At 37.4% G+C, this 20,904-nt stretch overlaps 1 protein-coding gene across 10 annotated transcripts in view; it reads left to right on the forward strand.

Moving 5' to 3' along the window:
* Positions 1–20,904, forward strand: part of PXDNL (peroxidasin like) — a 429,120-nt gene that overhangs the window by 223,120 nt on the left and 185,096 nt on the right. For all 10 annotated transcript variants that reach the window (XR_012020205.1, XR_012020206.1, XR_012020207.1 and 7 more), the window contains one exon: positions 9,729–9,800. Coding sequence is in view for 6 of the 10 variants with exons in the window: in XM_072804658.1 (XP_072660759.1) it covers positions 9,729–9,800 (72 nt within the window). In the remaining 4 variants the exon portion in view is untranslated. The remainder of the gene's footprint in view (positions 1–9,728; positions 9,801–20,904) is intronic.

Genomic DNA, 20,904 nt, shown 5'->3' on the forward strand with positions numbered 1-20,904 from the left:
AATGGCATTATCAGCGGTGTATTTTGTTTGATGTGTAAACATTCAATTAATCATATCAATATAAATTTTATCAATGTATTAATTTTGCATATATATCTGTTACCTAAAAAATTTTTTTGAATCTGTAAAGATGTCTCTGAGTTGATGATTGTATTTTTGGAGTTTATCTTTGGCAACATTATAATAGTTTATTTCCAAAGTGAATAAATATTGATCAGAAATTATAATTAAGCTCTTGGCTCCAGTGGTAGAACTGAAATGAATTTGTTATTGAATAGCAAGATTTAAATTTCAAATGAAAGTATTTCTGGAATACTTAATACATGTTAATAAATAGAATTTTACTTTCAGTACTTTAAATTATTTAGCAGTTTTTCAAAAAAGGACAGAGATAAATGATGATAAAATTTTTAATTGTCATTTTTCTATTGCTGTTTAAGATCTTTGGAAAATTATGGATTATTACCTCTGAAATAATTCAGAACACAGTTTTAGGATATAGAAGAAACTTTTCCCCCAGGTAGTAAGAATAGATGTGTTTTCTACGTGAACTTTGCTCATAAAGACTATTGCATATTCATATAGTTATGAAACAGTGTTGTAATCATAAAATACATACTATGTGATAGTATAAACAATATAACTATGTTTGAGTTATGAAACAAAGCTAATGCTTGACCTTCACTAAGTCTGGTTTGGATATTAGAATGACTTAGGGAGTCAAATGTGATGTTGTAGTATGAATACACACTACTGTTAGAAAACATTTGAAAAGCAGGGGAAATGATAGAAGATGGCTACCTATGGTGGTCATTTTTAAAAATAAAAAGCTTCAGGTTTGTCAGTTTTCACGTTGCTGAAGATGTTATCGTAAGGAATTTCAGAGACATGGAGGATGAAGAGATAGAAAAATAAATAGAGGTTTTTCTTTTTATCGTCCTTCTCTCTTTTTAAAAATATAATATCAGTTTAGATATTCTTGGTTGCAGTAGAACAAAATAAAAGTAAAACTGCTCAGATGGCCATAAATATTGTAGAGATAATGAGGGAGCTGACTCCAGAGCCGGAGAGCTGGCCACCGCCAGTGGTATTTTTACTCCTGGTGTCACCATGTGTCTGGGAGAGGTGGGGCTGCCAGGGAACAGGGGCCTCATGGGGTAAACAGCTCCCACTGAGCCCGGTACCTGGCGGGGGACAGAGCATCCCCCCAGGTGCACACACCTGAGAATAAGCAGAGCAGACCCTCCCCCAGAAGGCCAGCTGGAAGGACAGGGGAAGACCAAGTTCTTGACCCAGCAGCACTGGAAAGCTCCAGGGGAAGTCAAGGGATTTATAGTATATAGAACCAGAGGGTACCCCTCCTTTTTTTTCCTTCCGTTTTCCAGTACAACTCGTTTTTATATCAGACTGTAAATTTCCAAATTTTTTTCTCTTTTCCCACCTTCACTACAGTATTTTACCACTTCTTCATTTTTAAGATTCTTCCTTTTTGTCTTTCATATTTCTACAATTACAAGTCCTAGATATATTTTCCACTTCTAGATTCCCTTCAGCATACTCAACTTAATTTTGGGAGATATAAAAGGTCTGTTTTTTTGTGTTCTGTTTTTTGTTTTCTCTGCCTCGTTTTGTTCTATGATGGCGGAAGTTGATACCACCTAAAACATGACCAGCATGCACCCAGAACCAAGTGGTATACCATGCTGGTTCATCCTGTGAGATTCCTCATTCCCATTCTGCCCCCCTATTTTACCTCATTTATGTTTTGGTGGCCAGTGTTGGGGCTTTCTATAAGTATTTCTGTGTTATATAAATTTGGGACTGAGCATCTTCTAACATAAAGAGCTTAATATACTCAGAAACAAGAGGATCACCCTCTAGGAGCCCTCAGGTAGACTACATTCTTCCTCCACTGCAAGTTCGTCACCACCACCATCTCCCAGTCCCTCATTTTTGCTCTTCTTCTCCTTTATGTTCTTTTTTCCTTTTTCTTTTCTATTCTTTTTTCCCCCTCTCTTCTTCTTTGGGATTCCTAGACTTTTATTTTTTACTACTTTGTTATAAAATTTGTTTTTCACTTTAGTGGTCCTTTTGGTTTATTTCATTCGGATCTTTGTTTTCAATTTCTGGTCTCTGACCTTGGCAGAATCACCTAGGGTGAAATTTACTTAGGTCGTGGTTGATATTCTTGACTCAGTCCACTCACAGCCACTCTGCACAGAGCAAAATGACTAGAAATAAGAACTCATCACAAAAGAAAATCATAAACAGTACTCTCTGCCACAGAGTTACAGAGTTTGGATTACAGTTCCATGTCAGAAAGCCAATTCTGAAGCATAATTATAAAGCTACTAGTGGCTCTGGAAAAAAAGCATAAAGGATTCCAGAGACTTCATGACTGCAGAATTTAGATCTAATCGGCTGAAATTAAAAATCAATTAAATGAGATGCAATCCAAACTGGAGGTCCTAATGACGAGGGTTAATGGGGTAGAAGAACAAGTGAGTAACATAGAAGACAAGTTGATGGCAAGGAAGGAAGCTGAGGACAAAAGAGAAAAACAATTAAAAGACCATGAGGAACGGTTAAGGTAAATACATGATAGCCTCAGAAGGAAAAATCTACGTATAATTGGGGTTCCAGAGGGTGCCAAGAGGGCCAGAGGGCCAGAAAGCATATTTGAACAAATCATAGCTGAGAACTTCCCTAACTAGGGGAGGGAAACAGGCATTCAGATCCAGAAGATAGAGAGGTCTAAAATCAATAAAAACCATTCAACACCTCGACATTTAATAATGAAACTTGCAAATTCCAAAGATAAAGAGAAAAAGTCCTTAAAGCACCAAGAGACAAGAGATCCCTAACTTATATGGGGCGAAATATTAGATTAACAGCAGACCTCTCCACAGAAGCCTGGCAGGCCAGAAAGAGCTGGCAGGATATATCAAGGTCCTAAATGAGAAAACATGCAGCCAAGAATACTTTAGCCAGCAAGGCTCTCATTCAGAATAGAAGGAGAGATAAAAAGCCTCCAAGATAGGCAGAAACTGAAAGAATATGTGACCACCAACCAGCTCTGCAAGAAATATTAAGGGAGACTCTGTAAAAGAAAGAGGAAGTCCAAAGAAACAAGCCACAAAAACAGGGACTGAATAGGTATTATGATGACACTAAATTAATATCTTTCCATAGTAACTCTGAACATGAATGGGCTTAATGATCCCATCAAAACACACAGGGTTTCAGACTGGATAAAAAAAAACAAGACCCATCTATTTGCTGTCTACAAGAGACTCATTTTAGACCTAAGGACATCTACAGCCTGAAAATAAAAGGCTGGAGAACCATTTACCATTCAAAGGTCCTCAAAAGAAAGCTGGGGTAGCCATCCTCATATCAGATAAATTAAACTTTATCCCAAAGACTGTAGAAAGAGATGAAGAGGGACACCATATCATACTTAAAGGATCTATCCAACAAGGGGACCTAACAATCATGAATATTTATGCACCTAATGGGGGAGCTGCCAAGTATATCAATCAATTAATAACCAAAATTAAGGCATACTTAGATAATAATACACTTATACTGGGAGACTTTAACACAGCGCTTTCTGCAAATAACAGATCTTGTAAGCACAACACCTCCAAAGAAACAAGAGCTTTAAATGATACACTGGGCCAGATGGATTTCACAGATATTTACAGAACTTTACATCCAAACGCAGCTGACTACACATTCTTCTCAAGTGCACATGGAACTTTCTCCGGAATAGACCACATACTGGGTCACAAATCAGGTCTTAACCAATACCAAAATATTGGGATTGTCCCCTGCATATTTTCAGACCATAATGCTTTGAAACTAGAACTAAATCCCTAGAAGAAATTCGGAAGAAACTCAAACACGTGGAGGCTAAAGAGCATCCTGCTAAAAGATGAAAGGGTCAACCAGGAAATTAGAGAAGAATTAAAAAGATTCAAGGAAACTATGAGAATGAAGATACAACAGTTCAAAATCTTTGGGATGCAGCCAAAGCAGTCCTGAGAGGAAACTACATCACAATACAAGCATCCCTCAAAAAACTGGAAAGCACTCAAATACACAAGCTAACCTCACACCTAAAGGAACTGGAGAAAGAACAGCAAATAAAACAAGAGTTAATAAAAATTTGAGCAGAACTCAATGAAATAGAGACCAGAAGAACTGTAGAACAGATCAACAAAACCAGGACTTGGTTCTTTGAATTAATAAGATAGATAAACCATTAGCCAGCCTTATTAAAAACAAAAGGAAAAGACTCAAATTAATAAAATCATGAATGACAAAGGAAAGATCAACACCAATACCAAGGAAATACAAATGATTTTAAAAACATATTACGAGCAGCTATACGCCAATAAATTAGGCAATCTAGAAGAAATGGACGCATTTCTGGAAAACCACAAACTACCAAAACTGGAACAGGAAGAAATAGAAAACCTGAACAGGCTGATAACCAGGGAGAAAATTGAAGCAGTCATCAAAAACCTCCCAAGACACAAAAGTCCAGGGCCAGATGGCTTCCCAGCGGAATTCTATCAAATGTTTAAAGAAGCAATACCTATTCTACTAAAGCTGTTCCGAAAGACAGAAAAGGATGGAGTACTTCCAAACTTGTTCTATGAGGCCAGCATCACCTTAATTCCAAAACCAAAGACCCCACCAAAAAGGAGAATTACAGACCAATATCCCTGATGAACACAGATGCAAAAATTCTCAACAAGGTACTAGCCAATAAGATCCAACAGTACCTTAAGATTATTCACCATGACCAAGTGGGGTTTATCCCCGGGATGCAAAGCTGGTTCAACACTCGTAAAGCAATCAACGTGATAGATCATATCAACAAGAGAAAAAGCAAGAACCATATGATCCTCTCAATAAATGCAGAGAAAGCATTTGACAAAATACACCATCCATTCCTGATCAAAACTTTTCAGAGTGTAGGGAAAGAGGGAACATTCCTCAGCCTCTTAAAAGCCATCTACGAAAAGCCCACAGCAAATATCATTCTCAACGGGGAAATACTGGAGCCTTTCCCCTAAGATCAGGAACACGACAGGGATGCCCACTCTCACCACTGCTATTCAACATAGTACTGGAAGTCCTAGCCTCAGCAATCAGACAACAAAAAAGACATTAAAGGCATTCAAATTGGCAAAGAAGTAGTCAAACTTTCCCTCTTTGCAGATGACATGTTCCTGTATCTAGAAAACCCAAAAGCCTCCACCCCAAGATTGCTAGAACTCATACAGCAATTTGGCAGTGTGGCAGGATACAAAATCAATGCCCAGAAATCAGTGGCATTTCTAAACACTAACAATGAGACTGAAGAAAGATCTTATTATGAGTGTATTTTTTTTATTTTTTATTTTTTTTTATGAGTGTAGTTTAATTTCCTTTCACGTTTTGGGTCATTTTTATACATTTTAAATGTTCACTCTAATGGCTCTTGTCCATTTTATGATTGAATTTTCTTTTTCTTCTCAAATTTTAATCTTTCTGTGATCTTAATTCTCAAAATTTTCGCTCTTTTTTGACTTGGATACACAATATTTTGCTATGTAAAGTTTTATTATTTTTGAATTATTTCTGGATTTTGAGTCATAGTTAGAAAAGCTTCCCCATTTCCATTAATAAAAGCATTCATTGTTTTCTCAACACCAACGCTTTGAGAATGAATCTGTTTATATACTAAATTTACATGTACAATTAGTTCTACAGCTAGACCTTTTATTTTGTTTTCCCCATTGGACTATTCATGTGCCGTCACTGCACTGGTTTAATTATAGAATCTTTATTGAGTTTTAAAGTATATGCTATAGTTTGTCTCCTCATTACTTTTCTTTATTAGCGTGCATCTAGCTATTCTTATTTGTTTACTTTTCTACAGGAACATTATCTTTAGATTCTATGATGTTATCTCTCTAAGACCCTTTGGCTTTTTTCTTCCATCTTTACCTTTAATTCCACTTCTCCAGAAGACACCTCACAATTGTGAGGTGCCTCTCCCATTCACTTTCTCAGTCCCTTTCTGTCAATTCCCAGGAGGGAGGGCTCTGATTTTCATCAGGCCTCAGATTTTCATCATGTTGGTACTTTCTCAGCTTTCCTATTTCACCGCCTCCTCCCAGCCCCCTTGTCTGGAAAATCCTGCCCGATTCCTTTGTTGCAAAGCAGCCTCTGGAACTGATTTTGCTGGTGTTAGTATTTCCCCTACTTAAATGTAAATTGAAGTTACTAATTTTCTTTTTCTCCCAGTCATAGCATTGGTTGTATTCTGGCTGACTTTTTTTTTTCCTCTTAGTTCGTTTTCAGGATGTGTGGAGAAATTTGAATTCAGGTGGCTACTGTTATCCCACAGGAAACTGGAAGTTCTCTTGCTAAGTAGCAGTATATCTTGAATGCATACTTTATTATTTTAGTCAACATGTACAGATCTAACTATAGAATTTCTTTTGCATCTTTTTTTCACTACTATTTGGTCACTTTTCAGTATCATTTTCTATAAAATATAAGTCTAAAATGAATCTGTATATATGGCCAGTTTTCAGTTTTGAGATTCCTCAATGAATATTTGATAATGTAGTTTAATTTTATGAAGCAGTTCATCATTATATAAATATGATAATAATTAAAAAGCTATTAAAGCTTTTATACACATCTCTACAGAAATTGGGTCAATTTTTTTTTTATGCCTGAAGATATGATACCTGAAAAATAATGTGGTTCCTTGACATTCTCATGGCCTGAGGGTACTTACCGGGAGGTGTATCTGAATCTTCTGGAATAAATTTACAAAATACTTTTTATGTGGTCTCTAGCCCTGGAAGAGAGGTTTTAAACTTTTCTGCATATTAGTATCATTTGTGGAGTTTTGAAGAATCCCAATGTTTATTCCACATGCCAGACCCATTATTAAATTAGAGTTTGCAGAAGCAGTATCCCAGTACCAGTATAAGCCCTGAGTTAGAGTTCAAAATGATATCTTAGAAATATTATTGATTCATATACCTATACACTGATTCACATACAACTGATACAGCAAAGATATTAGGGTTTGAAGTGTTGCGCGTGCTGCAGCAACACGATCAGGGTCCTGAGAATAAGGGGATGAGGAAAATAAAAGTAAAGAGATGGGGACAGGAGGGACACAGTGGTTGATGTCCAAGCAGTGCCAGCTTTATTCAAGGTTTTTACAACATTTTATAGCATGAGCAAAACAAAACCAAGAAGGTGTTTATTTTTAGCAGGTTTGTGAAACCCTCCAAAGTTCCCCTTTCTCAGCATGCAAGACAGACTCACAGATGCCAGGAGACCTTGGTAAATAGATAAGCTTGTTGCTCCAGATGTGCATACTTCAAAGGAATATTAGATATGGTAAACAGACCAGCAAGGACAGCACAGACCCTTATTTACATTTATGCCCAGGTCAGAATAAGTTGTATCTATTGTGTTATGTGGGCGATCACGTACAAGCGAGCCCTGAGAACCATTACTCAAGCCCTTTCTCAAGCGTCTACAACTATTCACCCTTCAGGCTCCTGAGCCTTTTGAGTGAATGAGGGACGCAAGTCCGGGCCTGGTTTCGTTCAGTTACTCCAGCTAGTCCGTGGTCGCCCACATTGAAGCCAACTGCCAAGAAAAAAATCTTGAGACATGGTTGGTGCAAAAAGGTGGTTTTATTAAAGCACAGGCTAGGACCCTTGGGTAGAAAGAGCTATACTGGGTCATGGGGAGTGGTCCATCATATGCTTTCAAGTTGAGAGGGGGGTTAGGGATGGCATAACCCTCCATGTACTTTAGAAACAAAGTTTCCAGGATCCTGAGGGGGCTAGCTATTGTTAGGAAAAGGTTATTAGTATTTAGTAAAAACTCAGTAATGAGACTCTTCAGATGTATATCAGAGGGTCATATGCTTGGAGGATGATTGCCAACATGTATCTTGGGAGGGTAGAGGTAAAGGAAGTTTCCAAAGGAATTTTTATATGTTAAAGTAGACTTAAAGGATTGTGGGGGTCAGGCTAAGATTGCCTTTTGCCCTTAGCAAGGTATTAACGTTGAGGCAGCTGAGTTCCTAGAGGAATGTCACTGCCTCTTTCAAGGACTTGTCAATGGGCTGTAGGTAGTAAGGAAATTTAATAATTTTTCTTCTGCCTTTGTTTCCCACATCACAGCCACAGTTGAGAACCAGTAGTGGTTTCTGAGACCACAGATCAATACTCCTCATAAGCTAGTTGAAGAAACATGGTTCCAGAAAATTCTTTTTTTTTTTTTTTTTGCCATCCTAACATGTAGCTATATTTTTCAAATTTTAGGTCAAAAAAAGATCTTCCATAGTATCAAATAATGCTAAAGAAGTATCTCCAGTTAGACATAAATCTCTATCAGTCACTACTGGTCTGAAAAACTTACAGAAGTTCTAATCTGTGGGAAGAGAAAGTAATTTGGAACTTCCAAAGCTTTACTAAGCACATTTTGGAAAAGCAATCTCTTTTTCATTTTCAACTAGAATTGTGATTTCTATGGCTTTTAAGTCATCTGCAGAGAGACTGCCTCAGAATCAGCTGGGAAACTTGTTAAACATGCAATTTCCTAGACCTTTCCCCAAGAGAATTGGATTGAGTAGGTTTGGGAGCAAGCTCAGGAGTCAGTGTTTTTAACAAACAACCAGGTGATTCTGATACATTCAAAATCAGTGTGAGCTCTAGCTTATGCAAAGGTACATTCCAGAGGAACTTGGTAGAAAGTTTCAGGAATTCTGATAGCCTCAGGTCCCCAGAGGCACAAGTAGAAAAGACTCAGGTTTCACTTTCATGACATTCACAAAATATTCACACAGAGACTTAAAAATGAAATGACTTTGCCATCTCATAGTTGAAGAAAAAAGGACATAGTGCTCATATTTACCTAAATTGTCTTCATCAAATCTTTTGGCCAGATTAGTTGCATCATCATATTTGTAAATCCATTAACAGTATCCTTTCCTGTAGGTTTGCAGCAGCAGCCATGGGAGAACCAAAATATATCTTGTAGATCTGTTAATATGTGTTTATCCCCCTTCAGATGAGTCCAATGATATTTGCTGGTTTTGCAAATGTAACTCCTAGCTCAAATATTCTGTATGACAGAATGGATTTGAAAAAAATTGTGGTCACACTTTTTTTTGGGGGGGGGGTAGCCTGGGTGGCTCAGCGATTTAGCGCCACCTTGAGCCCAGGGCATGATTTTGGGGACCTGGGATGGAGTCCCAAGTCCCAAGTCCCAAGAGGCCTGCTTCTGCCCCTGCCTGTGTCTCTGCCTCTCTCTCTCTGTCTCTCATAAATAAATAAATAAATAAAATCTTAAAACACACACACACACACACACACACACACACACTTTCTTAGAGAAGTTGCTACCCAGTACATGTGACCTCATTAATCAGAATTTTTATTTTAGAGGCTAAGGCAGTGGTTCTTAATATTTTAAATCAAGGATTTCTTTGAGAATCAGATGAGAGCCTTGGAATTGTCTTACTCAGATACTTGAACAGATATAAATGAAATCAAAGTCTCCATAGATTTTAAGAGAATCCATTAACATCCTAAGCTCTTTAAAGCCACACTGCAGTTTAAAAATCCTAATATAAGAAATGTAGTATCTATACAAATTTATAATTTAATAGAATTTTATGTGTTTTTCAGATATCTGTACAAGAATGAAATTCGTGCCCTAGATAAGCAAACATTTAAAGGACTCATATCCTTGGAACAGCTGTAAGTAATAAAAACTTCTTTATTGAATCACTGATGATTATAGTTCAAATAGAAGCTTTTTAAATGCCATTATATGATAGTTGGGCAATTATTTTAAGTTTTGTCATACAGCTTGAAGGATTGAATATTCTGTGATCAATTGGATAAAAATCAGATGTATGATCGAGTTGGCATGAGGGCAGGAAGACAGAGAGAGCTCAGATGGAATCCCAATTCCTGCATTTATTAGTTGTATGCTATTGGGCAAGTTGCCTTGCCTGAGCCTGTTTCCAAATCTCTGAAATGAAGATATTTCTACTGTGAAGATTAAGATATTCCATGCAAAGAGTCTATTTTATCAATTGACACAAAATAGGAATTTCATAGAAGGTAATTGAGAGCTGTGACTATTATTAATTTATCAAGTTCATAGACATTTAACCGATATGGGAACTACCAGAGCTTGAGACCTAGCCTCTTATTTGACAAATTAATAACCAAATCCAATGTTAATTAAATGACTTGCCTAAGGTTAAAAGTCTGTGGAATTATTATTATAACCTAAATCTCCTGACTGCTATCCTATTACACTTTTCAGCACTTGACACTTTACTGCTGGTTTCAAGAAAAGTTTGAAATCTCATAGACTTTAGGTTCACTTTTCAGAATTTCAGGATGAAATATGAATTCTTCAGCAGGAAAAGTTATGTTATGTGGTTACACTGCTACTGAATGACAATTTGATGTTTTATTCAGATATTTCACTGAATTATTAGTGTCTGTGATGCAAATACTAATTAGATATTTGAAGAAATTTTACTTCATTCATGACAAGCTATGGGATATTTATCAGCTTAGCAATATAGAATGCTCTTTGATCTTTAATTAATAGAACTTTTAAATACCAGTCTTTTGACTCCCAGCTTTATTTCCATCTTCAATGTGGCTTCTTTTGTTGTTTTTTTTTTTTTTTTCCTAAATTTTTATTTATTTATGATAGTCACAGAGAGAGAAAGAGAGGCAGAGACACAGGCAGAGAGAAGCAGGCTCCATGCACCGGGAGCCCGACGTGGGAATCGATCCAGGGTCTCCCGGATCCGGCCCTGGGCCAAAGGCAGGCGCCAAACCGCTGCGCCACCCAGGGATCCCTTCAATGTGGCTTCTTATTTTGAAAAGGATATTTACAATCATTTCTGTAATAACCATGATCGTATAACAATCTTAAAAAAAAATCTAGATTTTTTTTTCCTAGAAGGCCAAAGTGTTAGATTATAGTATTAAAATATGATCAAATACATTTTTAAAAATTATTGTTTTTGTTTACTTCTCCCCTTATTAATTTTCTTTTCCATAACTAATGAGCCACCCTATTACAAAGTGTGTTTCTTCATCTTAAGGTAATTTTTACTGTATTATAGAACCATCACAAAAACAATTAACTGTAACTTTTTTAATGACAACAAACAAAGCCTTATCACTGTGATCTATTTTTCATGAAATATATTTACAGATGGTTTAAAAAAATTAACATCTGAAAAGTTCTAATTCTTGTTTAAAGTGTACATAATTCTCATCAGTAAATGCTTTATATTCTGATACTAATTGTTGGTCTTACTAATATTGAGTAATACTATTATTTAAAGCCATGGAAATAGGCATTTCGGCTTGCTAATTTTAAAGCATGATTCCATGCTCTTGTGAATCACTATTCAAAGAGGGCTTTTGGAATCCAAAAATGTAATCTCTAACCTTTGTTTTTTTATTTGGAGTTCAATTTGCCTACATATAGCATAACACCCAGTGCTCATCCAGTCAAGTGGCCCCCTCAGTGCCCATCACCCAGTCACCCAACCCCCTGCCCACCTCCCTTTCACTACCCCTTGTTCGTTTCCCAGAGTTGGGAGTCTCTCATGTTCTGTCATCCTCACTGATATTATCACTCATTTTCTCTCCTTTCCCCTTTATTCCCTATCACTATTTTTTATATTCCCCAAATGAATGAGACCATGTAATGTTTGTCCTTCTCCAATTGACTTATTTCACTCAGTATAATACCCTCCTGTTCCATCCATGTTGAAGCAAATGGTGGGTATTTGTCGTTTCTAATGGCTGAGGAATATTCCATTGTATACATAGACCACATCTTCTTTATCCATTCATCTTTCGATGGACACCGAGGCTCCTTCCACAGTTTGGCTATTGTGGACATTGCTGCTAGAAACATCGGGGTGCAGGTGTCCTGGCGTTTCATTGCATCTGTATCTTTGGGGTAAATCCCCAGCAGTGCAATTGCTGGGTTGTAGGGCAGGTCTATTTTTAACTCTTTGAGGAACCTCCACACAGTTTTCCAGAGTGGCTGCACCAGTTCACATTCCCACCAACAGTGCAAGAGGGTTCCCTTTTCTCTGCATCCTCTCCAACATTTGTGGTTTCCTGCCTTGTTAATTTTCCCCATTCTCACTGGTGTGACGTGGTATCTCATTGTGGTTTGGATTTGTATTTCCCTGATGGCCAGTGATGCAGAGCATTTTCTCATGTGCATGTGGCCATGTCTATGTCTTCCTCTGTGAGATTTCTCTTCATGTCTTTGCCCATTTCATGATTGGATTGTTTGATTCTTTGGTGTTGAGTTTAATAAGTTCTTTATATATCTTGGATACTAGACCTTTATCTGATATGTCATTTGCAAATATCTTCTCCCATTCTGTAGGTAGTCTTTTAGTTTTGTTGACTGTTTCTTTTGCTGTGCAGAAGCTTTTTATCTTAAGTCCCAATAATTCATTTGTGCTTTTCTTTCCCTTGCCTTTGTGGATGTATCTTGCAAGAAGTTACTGTGGCCAAGTTCAAAAAGGGTGTTGCCTGGGTTCTCTTCTAGATTTTGATGGATTCTTGTCTCACATTTAGATATTTTATCCATTTTGAGTTTATCTTTGTGTATGGTGTAAGAGAATGGTCTGGTTTCATTCTTCTGCATGTGGATGTCCAGTTTTCCCAGCACCATTTATTGAAGAGACTGTCTTTTTTCCAGTGGATAGTCTTTCCTGCTTTCTTGAATATTAGTTGACCATAGAGTTGAGGGGCATTTCTGGATTCTCTATTCTATTCCATTGATCTATGTGTCTGTTTTTGTGCCAGTACCACACTATGTGTCTTGATGAACACAGCTTTGTAGTACAACCTGAAATCTGGCATTGTGATGCCCCCAGATATGGTTTTCTTTTCTAATATCCCCCTGGCTATTCGAGGTCTTTTATGATTCCACACAAATCTTTAGATTATTTGTTCCAACTTTCTGAAGAAAGTCTATGGTATTTTGATAGGGATTGCATTAAACGTGTAAATTGCCCTGGGTAGCATTGACATTTTCACAATATTAATTCTTCCAATCCATGAGCATGGAATATTTTTCCATCTCTTTATGTCTTCCTCAATTTCTTTCAGAAGTTTTCTGTAGTTTTTAGGGTATAGATCCTTTACCACTTTGGTTAGGTTTATTCATACGTATCTTACTCTTTTGGGTGCAATTGTAAATGGGATTGACTCCTTAATTTCTCTTTCTTCAGTCTCATTGTTAGTGTATAGAAATGCCACTGATTACTGGGCATTGATTTTGTATCCTGCCACACTGCCAAATTGCTGTATGAGTTCTAGCAATCTTGGAGTGGAGTCTTTTGGGTTTTCTACGTAGAGTATCATGTCATCGGTGAAGAGGGAGAGTTTGACTTCTTTGCCAATTTGAATGCCTTTAATGTCTTTTTTGTTGTCTGATTGCTGAGGCTAGGACTTCCAGTACTATGTTGAATAGCAGTGGTGAGAGTGGGCATCCCTGTCGTGTTCCTGATCTTAGGGGAAAGGCTCCCAGTATTTCCCCGTTGAGAATGATATTTGCTGTGGGCTTTTCGTAGATGGCTTTTAAGAGGCTGAGGAATGTTTCCTCTTTCCCTACACTCTGAAAAGTTTTGATCAGGAATGGATGCTGTATTTTGTCAAATGCTTTCTCTGCATTTATTGAGAGGATCATATGGTTCTTGCTTTTTCTCTTGTTGATATGATCTATCACGTTGATTGCTTTACGAGTGTTGAACCAGCCTTGCATCCCGGGGATAAACCCCACTTGGTCATGGTGAATAATCTTAAGGTACTGTTGGATCTTATTGGCTAGTACCTTGTTGAGAATTTTTGCATCTGTGTTCATCAGGGATATTGGTCTGTAATTCTCCTTTTTGGTGGGGTTTTTGTCTGGTTTTGGAATTAAGGTGATGCTGGCCTCATAGAACAAGTTTGGAAGTAGTCCGTCCCTTTCTATCTTTCGGAACAGCTTTAGTAGAATAGGTATTGCTTCTTTAAACGTTTGATAGAATTCCGCTGGGAAGCCATCTGGCCCTGGACTTTTGTGTCTTGGGAGGTTTTTGATGACTGCTTCAATTTCCTCCCTGGTTATTGGCCTGTTCAGGTTTTCTATTTCTTCCTGTTCCAGTTTTGGTAGTTTGTGGTTTTCCAGAAATGCGTCCATTTCTTCTAGATTGCCTAATTTATTGGCGTATAGCTGCTCGTAATATGTTTTTAAAATCGTTTGTATTTCCTTGGTATTGGTGTTGATCTTTCCTTTGTCATTCATGATTTTATTAATTTGAGTCTTTTCCTTTTGTTTTTAATAAGGCTGGCTAATGGTTTATCTATCTTATTAATTCTTTCAAAGAACCAAGTCCTGGTTTTGTTGATCTGTTCTACAGTTCTTCTGGTCTCTATTTCATTGAGTTCTGCTCAAATCTTTATTAACTCTTGTTTTATTTGCTGTTCTTTCTCCAGTTCCTTTAGGTGTGCAGTTAGCTTGTGTATTTGAGTGCTTTCCAGTTTTTTGAGGGTTGCTTGTATTGTGATGTAGTTTCCTCTTGGGACTGCTTTGGCTGTATCCCAAAGATTTTGAACTGTTGTATTTTCATTCTCATTCGTTTCCTTGAATCTTTTTAATTCTTCTCTAATTTCCTGGTTGACCCTTTCATCTTTTAGCAGGATGCTCTTTAGCCTCCACGTGTTTGAGTTTCTTCCGAATTTCTTCTTGGGATTTAGTTCTAGTTTCAAAGCATTATGGTCTGAAAATAAGCAGGGGACAATCCCAGTATTTTGGTATTGGTTAAGACCTGATTTGTGACCCAGTATGTGGTCTATTCCGGAGAAAGTTCCATGTGCACTTGAGAAGAATGTGTAGTCAGCTGCGTTTGGATGTAAAGTTCTGTAAATATCTGTGAAATCCATCTGGCCCAGTGTATCACTTAAAGCTCTTGTTTCTTTGGAGGTGTTGTGCTTACAAGATCTGTTATTTGCAGAAAGCGCTGTGTTAAAGTCTCCCAGTATAAGTGTATTATTATCTAAGTATGCCTTAACTTTGGTTATTAATTGATTGATATACTTGGCAGCTCCCCCATTAGGTGCATAAATATTCATGATTGTTAGGTCCCCTTGTTGGATAGATCCTTTAAGTATGATATGGTGTCCCTCTTCATCTCTTTCTACAGTCTTTGGGATAAAGTTTAATTTATCTGATATGAGGATTGCTACTCCAGCTTTCTTTTGAGGACCTTTGAATGGTTAATAGTTCTCCAGCCTTTTATTTTCAGGCTGTAGATGTCCTTAGGTCTAAACTGAGTCTCTTGTAGACAGCAAATAGATGGGTCTTGTTTTTTTTTTATCCAGTCTGAAACCCTGTGTGTTTTGATGGGATCATTAAGCCCATTCATGTTCAGAGTTACTATGGAAAGATATTAATTTAGTGTCATCATAATACCTATTCAGCCCCTGTTTTTGTTTCTTTGGACTTCCTCTTTCTTTTACAGAGTCTCCCTTAATATTTCTTGCAGAGCTGGTTGGTGGTCACATATTCTTTCAGTTTCTGCCTATCTTGGAGGCTGTTTATCTCTCCTTCTATTCTGAATGAGAGCCTTGCTGGCTAAAGTATTCTTGGCTGCATGTTTTCTCATTTAGGACCTTGATATATCCTGCCAGCCCTTTCTGGCCTGCCAGGCTTCTGTGGAGGGATCTGCTGTTAATCTAATATTTCTCCCCATATAAGTTAGGGATCTCTTGTTTCTTGGCACTTTAGGGATTTTTCTCTTTATCTTTGGAATTTGCAAGTTTCATTATTAAATGTCGAGGTGTTGAATGGTTTTTATTGATTTTAGACCTCTCTATCTTCTGAATTTGAATGCCTGTTTCCCTCCCCTAGTTAGGGAAGTTCTCAGCTATTATTTGTTCAAATATGCTTTCTGTCCCTCTGTCCCTCTTGGCACCCTCTAGAACCAATTATACGTAGATTTTTCCTTCTGAGGCTATCATTTATTTACCTTAACCTTTCCTCATGGTCTTTTAATTGTTTTTCTCTTTTATCCTCACCTTCCTTCCTTGCCATCTACTTGTTTTCTATGTCACTCACTTTTTCTTCTACCTCATTAACCCTCGTCATTAGGACTCCAGTTTGGATTGCATCTCATTTAATTGCTTTTTAATTTCAGCCTGATTAGATCTAAATTCTGCAGTCATGAAGTCTCTTGAATCCTTTATGCTTTTTTCCAGAGCCACTAGTAGCTTTATAATTGTGCTTCAGAATTGGCTTTCTGACATCGAATTGTAATCCATATTCTTAACTCTGTGGGTGAGAGTACTGTTTCTGATCCTTTCTTTTATGATTAGTTCTTCCTTCTAGTTATTTTGCTTAGTGCAGAGTGGCTAAAAACAAGTTGTACTCGAAAAAAGGAAAGAAAAAAAAAAAGAGAAAAAAATGGGGAAAACAACAAAAAAACAAAAACAAAAACACAAAGGAAAACAAACAAAAACAAAAACAAAAACAAAGGAGAGTTTTCCTCTGATTCTATATACTGTAAGTCCTTCGACTTCCCCTGGAGCTTTAATTGCTGCTTGTTCAAGAACTTGCTCTTCCCTGGCCTTCCAGCTGGTCTTCTGGGGTAGGGACCTGCTGTGCTGATTGCACCTGGGGGAGCTGCCCCACCCCCTGCCAGGTGCAGGGCTCAGTGATATCTGTTTATCCTCTGAGGCCCCTATTCCCTGTCGGCCTCCTCTGTCCCAGGCACAAGTTGATACAAGGAGAAACACTACCACTAGCAGTGGCCAGCTCTCCAGTCCTGGAGTCAGCTCCTGCAGTAACTACCGCAGCTCCTAGTCCACAGGGGCCTGGATACTCTGGGGGTTGGGGCAGTGATCTGCACAGCTTGGGGCACCCCACGGCAGGAGCATCTTCACTGTCCTGTGTCTTCCCGGCCTCTGCCTGTTCCAAGAGGAGTGCTGGATCCTGGGCTGTGTCCCCCGGTGCCCTGGGCCCCAGGGCCTGCGCCTCCTGAATCGTGCTCCCAAGGCCCTGCAGCTAGTGCTCCAGCCCTTTATGGAGCTCAGCTAGCGGTGTGTGGCATGCTCCATCCCCGGGCGCAGTTCCTGTTAGTGACCCCGGGAACCTGGGGGCTCCACTGCCCCTCCTGTGATCCCGCTCGAGTTCCCTGCAAGTGCCTTTTTGTCTGGGTAGCTTGTTAAATTTCCTGCTTCTCCAAGACTGGGCTCTCCTGTCCTGGAGGCACTTGCTGCCTGGCCTTAGCCTGGCTCCTCGCGGGGCCCCTCCCCCACTCGATACTTGCTTGCTTTGCTTGCTTTCTTGCTTTCTTTCTTTTTCCGTCTTCCTACCTTGATAGAAACGTGAACTCTTCTCACTGTAGCATTCCAGCTGTTCTCTCTTTAAATCTCAGGCCAAATTCGTAGGTTTTCAGGATGATTTGAAAGGTATCTAGGTAAGTTGGTGGGGACAGGTGACATGGGGACCCTACTCTTCCGCCATTCTTGCCCCGACCCCTCTGTAATCTCTAATCTTTGGAATTTTTCATAATTTTAATTACAGCTCTGAAAGCCAAATCATTTCAGTATATCTCTATAAAACTAAATAAGAGCTTGAGGTCCCTGAAATACTTGTTCCTTAACATTTATATCCATGGTCTTTCTTTTAATGATTCTTATTGTACATAATCCTTTTTGAGGAAGGGAGGGGCACATGATAAATGTTTGCTTAGTCTTGCAAATGTAGTAGGGCATTGTAATGATTGCTTATATTCAGTATGAAAATATACTTTTTAATTTTCTCATAGTCTTTAAGACATAGTCTGTGAAAACATGGGAATAAGAAGTAAGGAAAGGATATTGGAGAAGGATTTTTTAGTCTAATCCTTTTTTGTCAATTGAAAATTTGGTATAAACTACATTCTTTTTTTTTTGTTTTTAGATTTCATTTATTTATTTGAGAGTGAGGGAGCATGAGTGGTGGGGAGGGGCAGAGGGAGATAGGGAAAGAGAATCTCAAGCTGACTCTGTGCTGAACATAGAGCTGATGGGGGGTCTTGATCTCAAGACCCTGAGATCATGGCCTGAGCTGAAATTAAGAGTCAGAGGCTTAGCCAACTAAGCCACTCTGGTGCCCCAAGCTATGTTCTTTTTAAAAAATACTTTATTGCGGTATTATTGACATACAAAAGGCTGTGCGTACTTAATGTAGACAACTTGATGGATTTGGAGATAAGCATACACCTATGAAACCATTGCCACAATCTATGCCCTAAACATATCCATCACTTCCAAAAATTTCCTCCCATTCCCCTAGTTATTATTATTTTTTATAAGAACACATAACATACCCTCTTAGCAAAATTTTAAACATACAATTCAGCCTTCAGTCCTGAAACTATAACACAGCCAGAAGAATACATAGAGAAAATCTTCTTGACTTTGGTCTTCAGTGATTTCTTGGATATGAAAGCAAAAGCACAGGCAAGAAAAGCAAAAATAGACAGAGCTACATCAAACTAAAAAGCCAATGAGTGGCCAAAGAGTACATGAAAATATGTTCAATGTCACTAATCATCAGGGAAATGCAAATTAAAATCATGATGTGAAGTGACCTCACACTTGTTAGGATGGCTATTATCAAAAAAAAAAAAAAAGTGTTGGTGAGGATGGTGTAAAGAAAAGAGAGTTCCTTGAACAGTGTTGGTAGGAATGTAAATTGGTACAGCCACTATGGAAAAAATATGGGGGTTTCTCAAAAAATTAAAAATAGAATTACCATGTGATCTACCAATCCCACTTCTGAGTATTTATTCAAAGAAGTTGAAATCAGAATCTCAGAGATACCTGTACTCCCATGTTCAATGCAGCATTATTTACAATTGCCATCTGTCCAGTGACAGATGAATGGATAAGGAAAATGTGGTATATACATACAATGGAATATTATTAAGGCTTAAAAAATAAAGAAATCCTGCCATTTGTGATAACATGGACGAATTTGGAGGACTTTATGCTAAGTGAAGTAAGGCTAACAGAGAAGGACAAATACTATGTAATACCACCTATAAGAGAAATCTAAATAGTCCAACTCACAGAAGAAGAGAGTAGAATAGTGGTACCAGAGAGTGGGGGAGAGAGAAATGAAGAGGTATTAATCAAAGGGTACAAACTTTTAGTATGCAAGATGAATAAAACCTAGAGATCTACTGTACAAAATAGTGACAAACATTTTGCTCTAAGGATAAAAGCATTCTACTTTAAAGATAAATGTTTTCTTTATATTGTACTAGATTATCTTCTATGTATTATCTTCTATGTATTGATGACATGAAGAGAAATTTTGTGATTAAACACAACAAAGTTATAAATTAAAGCATAAATGTTGTTTTAAGCATTTATAAGGCATAGTTATTTCTGTAGAATAATTTATATTCTTATATTTATTGTGTCTGAACAGTAGATAGAGTAAGGAGTAATTATCTTTATAGGAATTAGAATTATTGAATTTTTATGTAGGAAAATATAATGATTACATATTAAGAAAGTGTGTATTAAATGAATACATTTGTGAGGATTCAATTAATTTTACCAAAGGTAAGGACCATTTCCTTGGGCATAATTTTCCATTTTATATATATTTTAACACCACTATTTAAGGAGGATAGTATCTCCAAGGCATGTTTTTATCCTTACAAATGACACAGAAGACTTTAATGCTTTTACTTTTCAGAACAAGAGTAATGACTGTATTCTTAGAAAGCACAGTTTAATATTTCTTGTATTTTTAGTCAGTCATCTTGCTTTCAATTACTCTTCTTCATCCAAGATTTCTGCCTTTATTCTGCTGACACAATGGACATATTTTTGTTATTTATATAGTTTTGTTAATAAATTTCCCATCCTTGCTCCTTAATAGGCATGAAATATCTCCTGTGAAAATAGTAGCTTCCAGTAATGGTCCTCATGTGACCACTGAACTAAAAGTGATATTATCCATTTTAGCTAGTCAGTATTGTTTAACTTACATTTCCTTTTCAATGTATGACTTCATATTCCTTACTTTTCCTTTCTTTAGATTTTACTTATTGCTAAATGGTGTATTTTATCTAGAGCATTTCTATTAGATAACAACAGGCGTTCATACCTGTGTTAAACTGTTATATTTTGCGCCATGCTTTAAATATTAACATCTTATTCCATTGTCTACTGAAATTATGGAAAGAGGCAGAACAGTGTTTCTGAGAACATAAGATCTTAGAAATTAAGCTATATTAAGTTTGATTTGACTAAACGTGTTGCACTTATTGTTTAATCTTGAGCATTTCACTTTACAATTCTAAACCTTATTTTCCTTTTATTGTTTTTTAAATGAGGATAATAGTAGCTATTTGCCAGGCTGACTCTGAGATCTAGGGGTAATATATATGAAACACTTGGCAAGAGTTGAAATAACAACACCTGTGATTTTTATAACTATATTTATTATTATTTTGTGATTATTATTTCACTAATTATTTTCTGCACAACTTTTAAAAAGAAATAGTTTATTTATTTTAAGAAACAGCTGATATTAATGGTGTATTCTTTTTTTTTTTAAGATTTGTTTATTTATCTGAGAGAGAGATTGAGGGAGGGCAGAGGGAGATGGAAAGAGAAACTCACGCAAACTGTGCTGAGCGTGGAGCCTGAAGAAGCCTGATCTCATGACCGTAAGATCCAGACCTGAGCCAAAACCAAGAGCTGAATGCTTAACTGACTATGCCGTCCAGGTGTATTTTTAAATACAAAA

This window comes from Canis lupus, chromosome 28 (assembly GCF_048164855.1).
Source record: "Canis lupus baileyi chromosome 28, mCanLup2.hap1, whole genome shotgun sequence".
Lineage (NCBI taxonomy): Eukaryota > Metazoa > Chordata > Mammalia > Carnivora > Canidae > Canis > Canis lupus.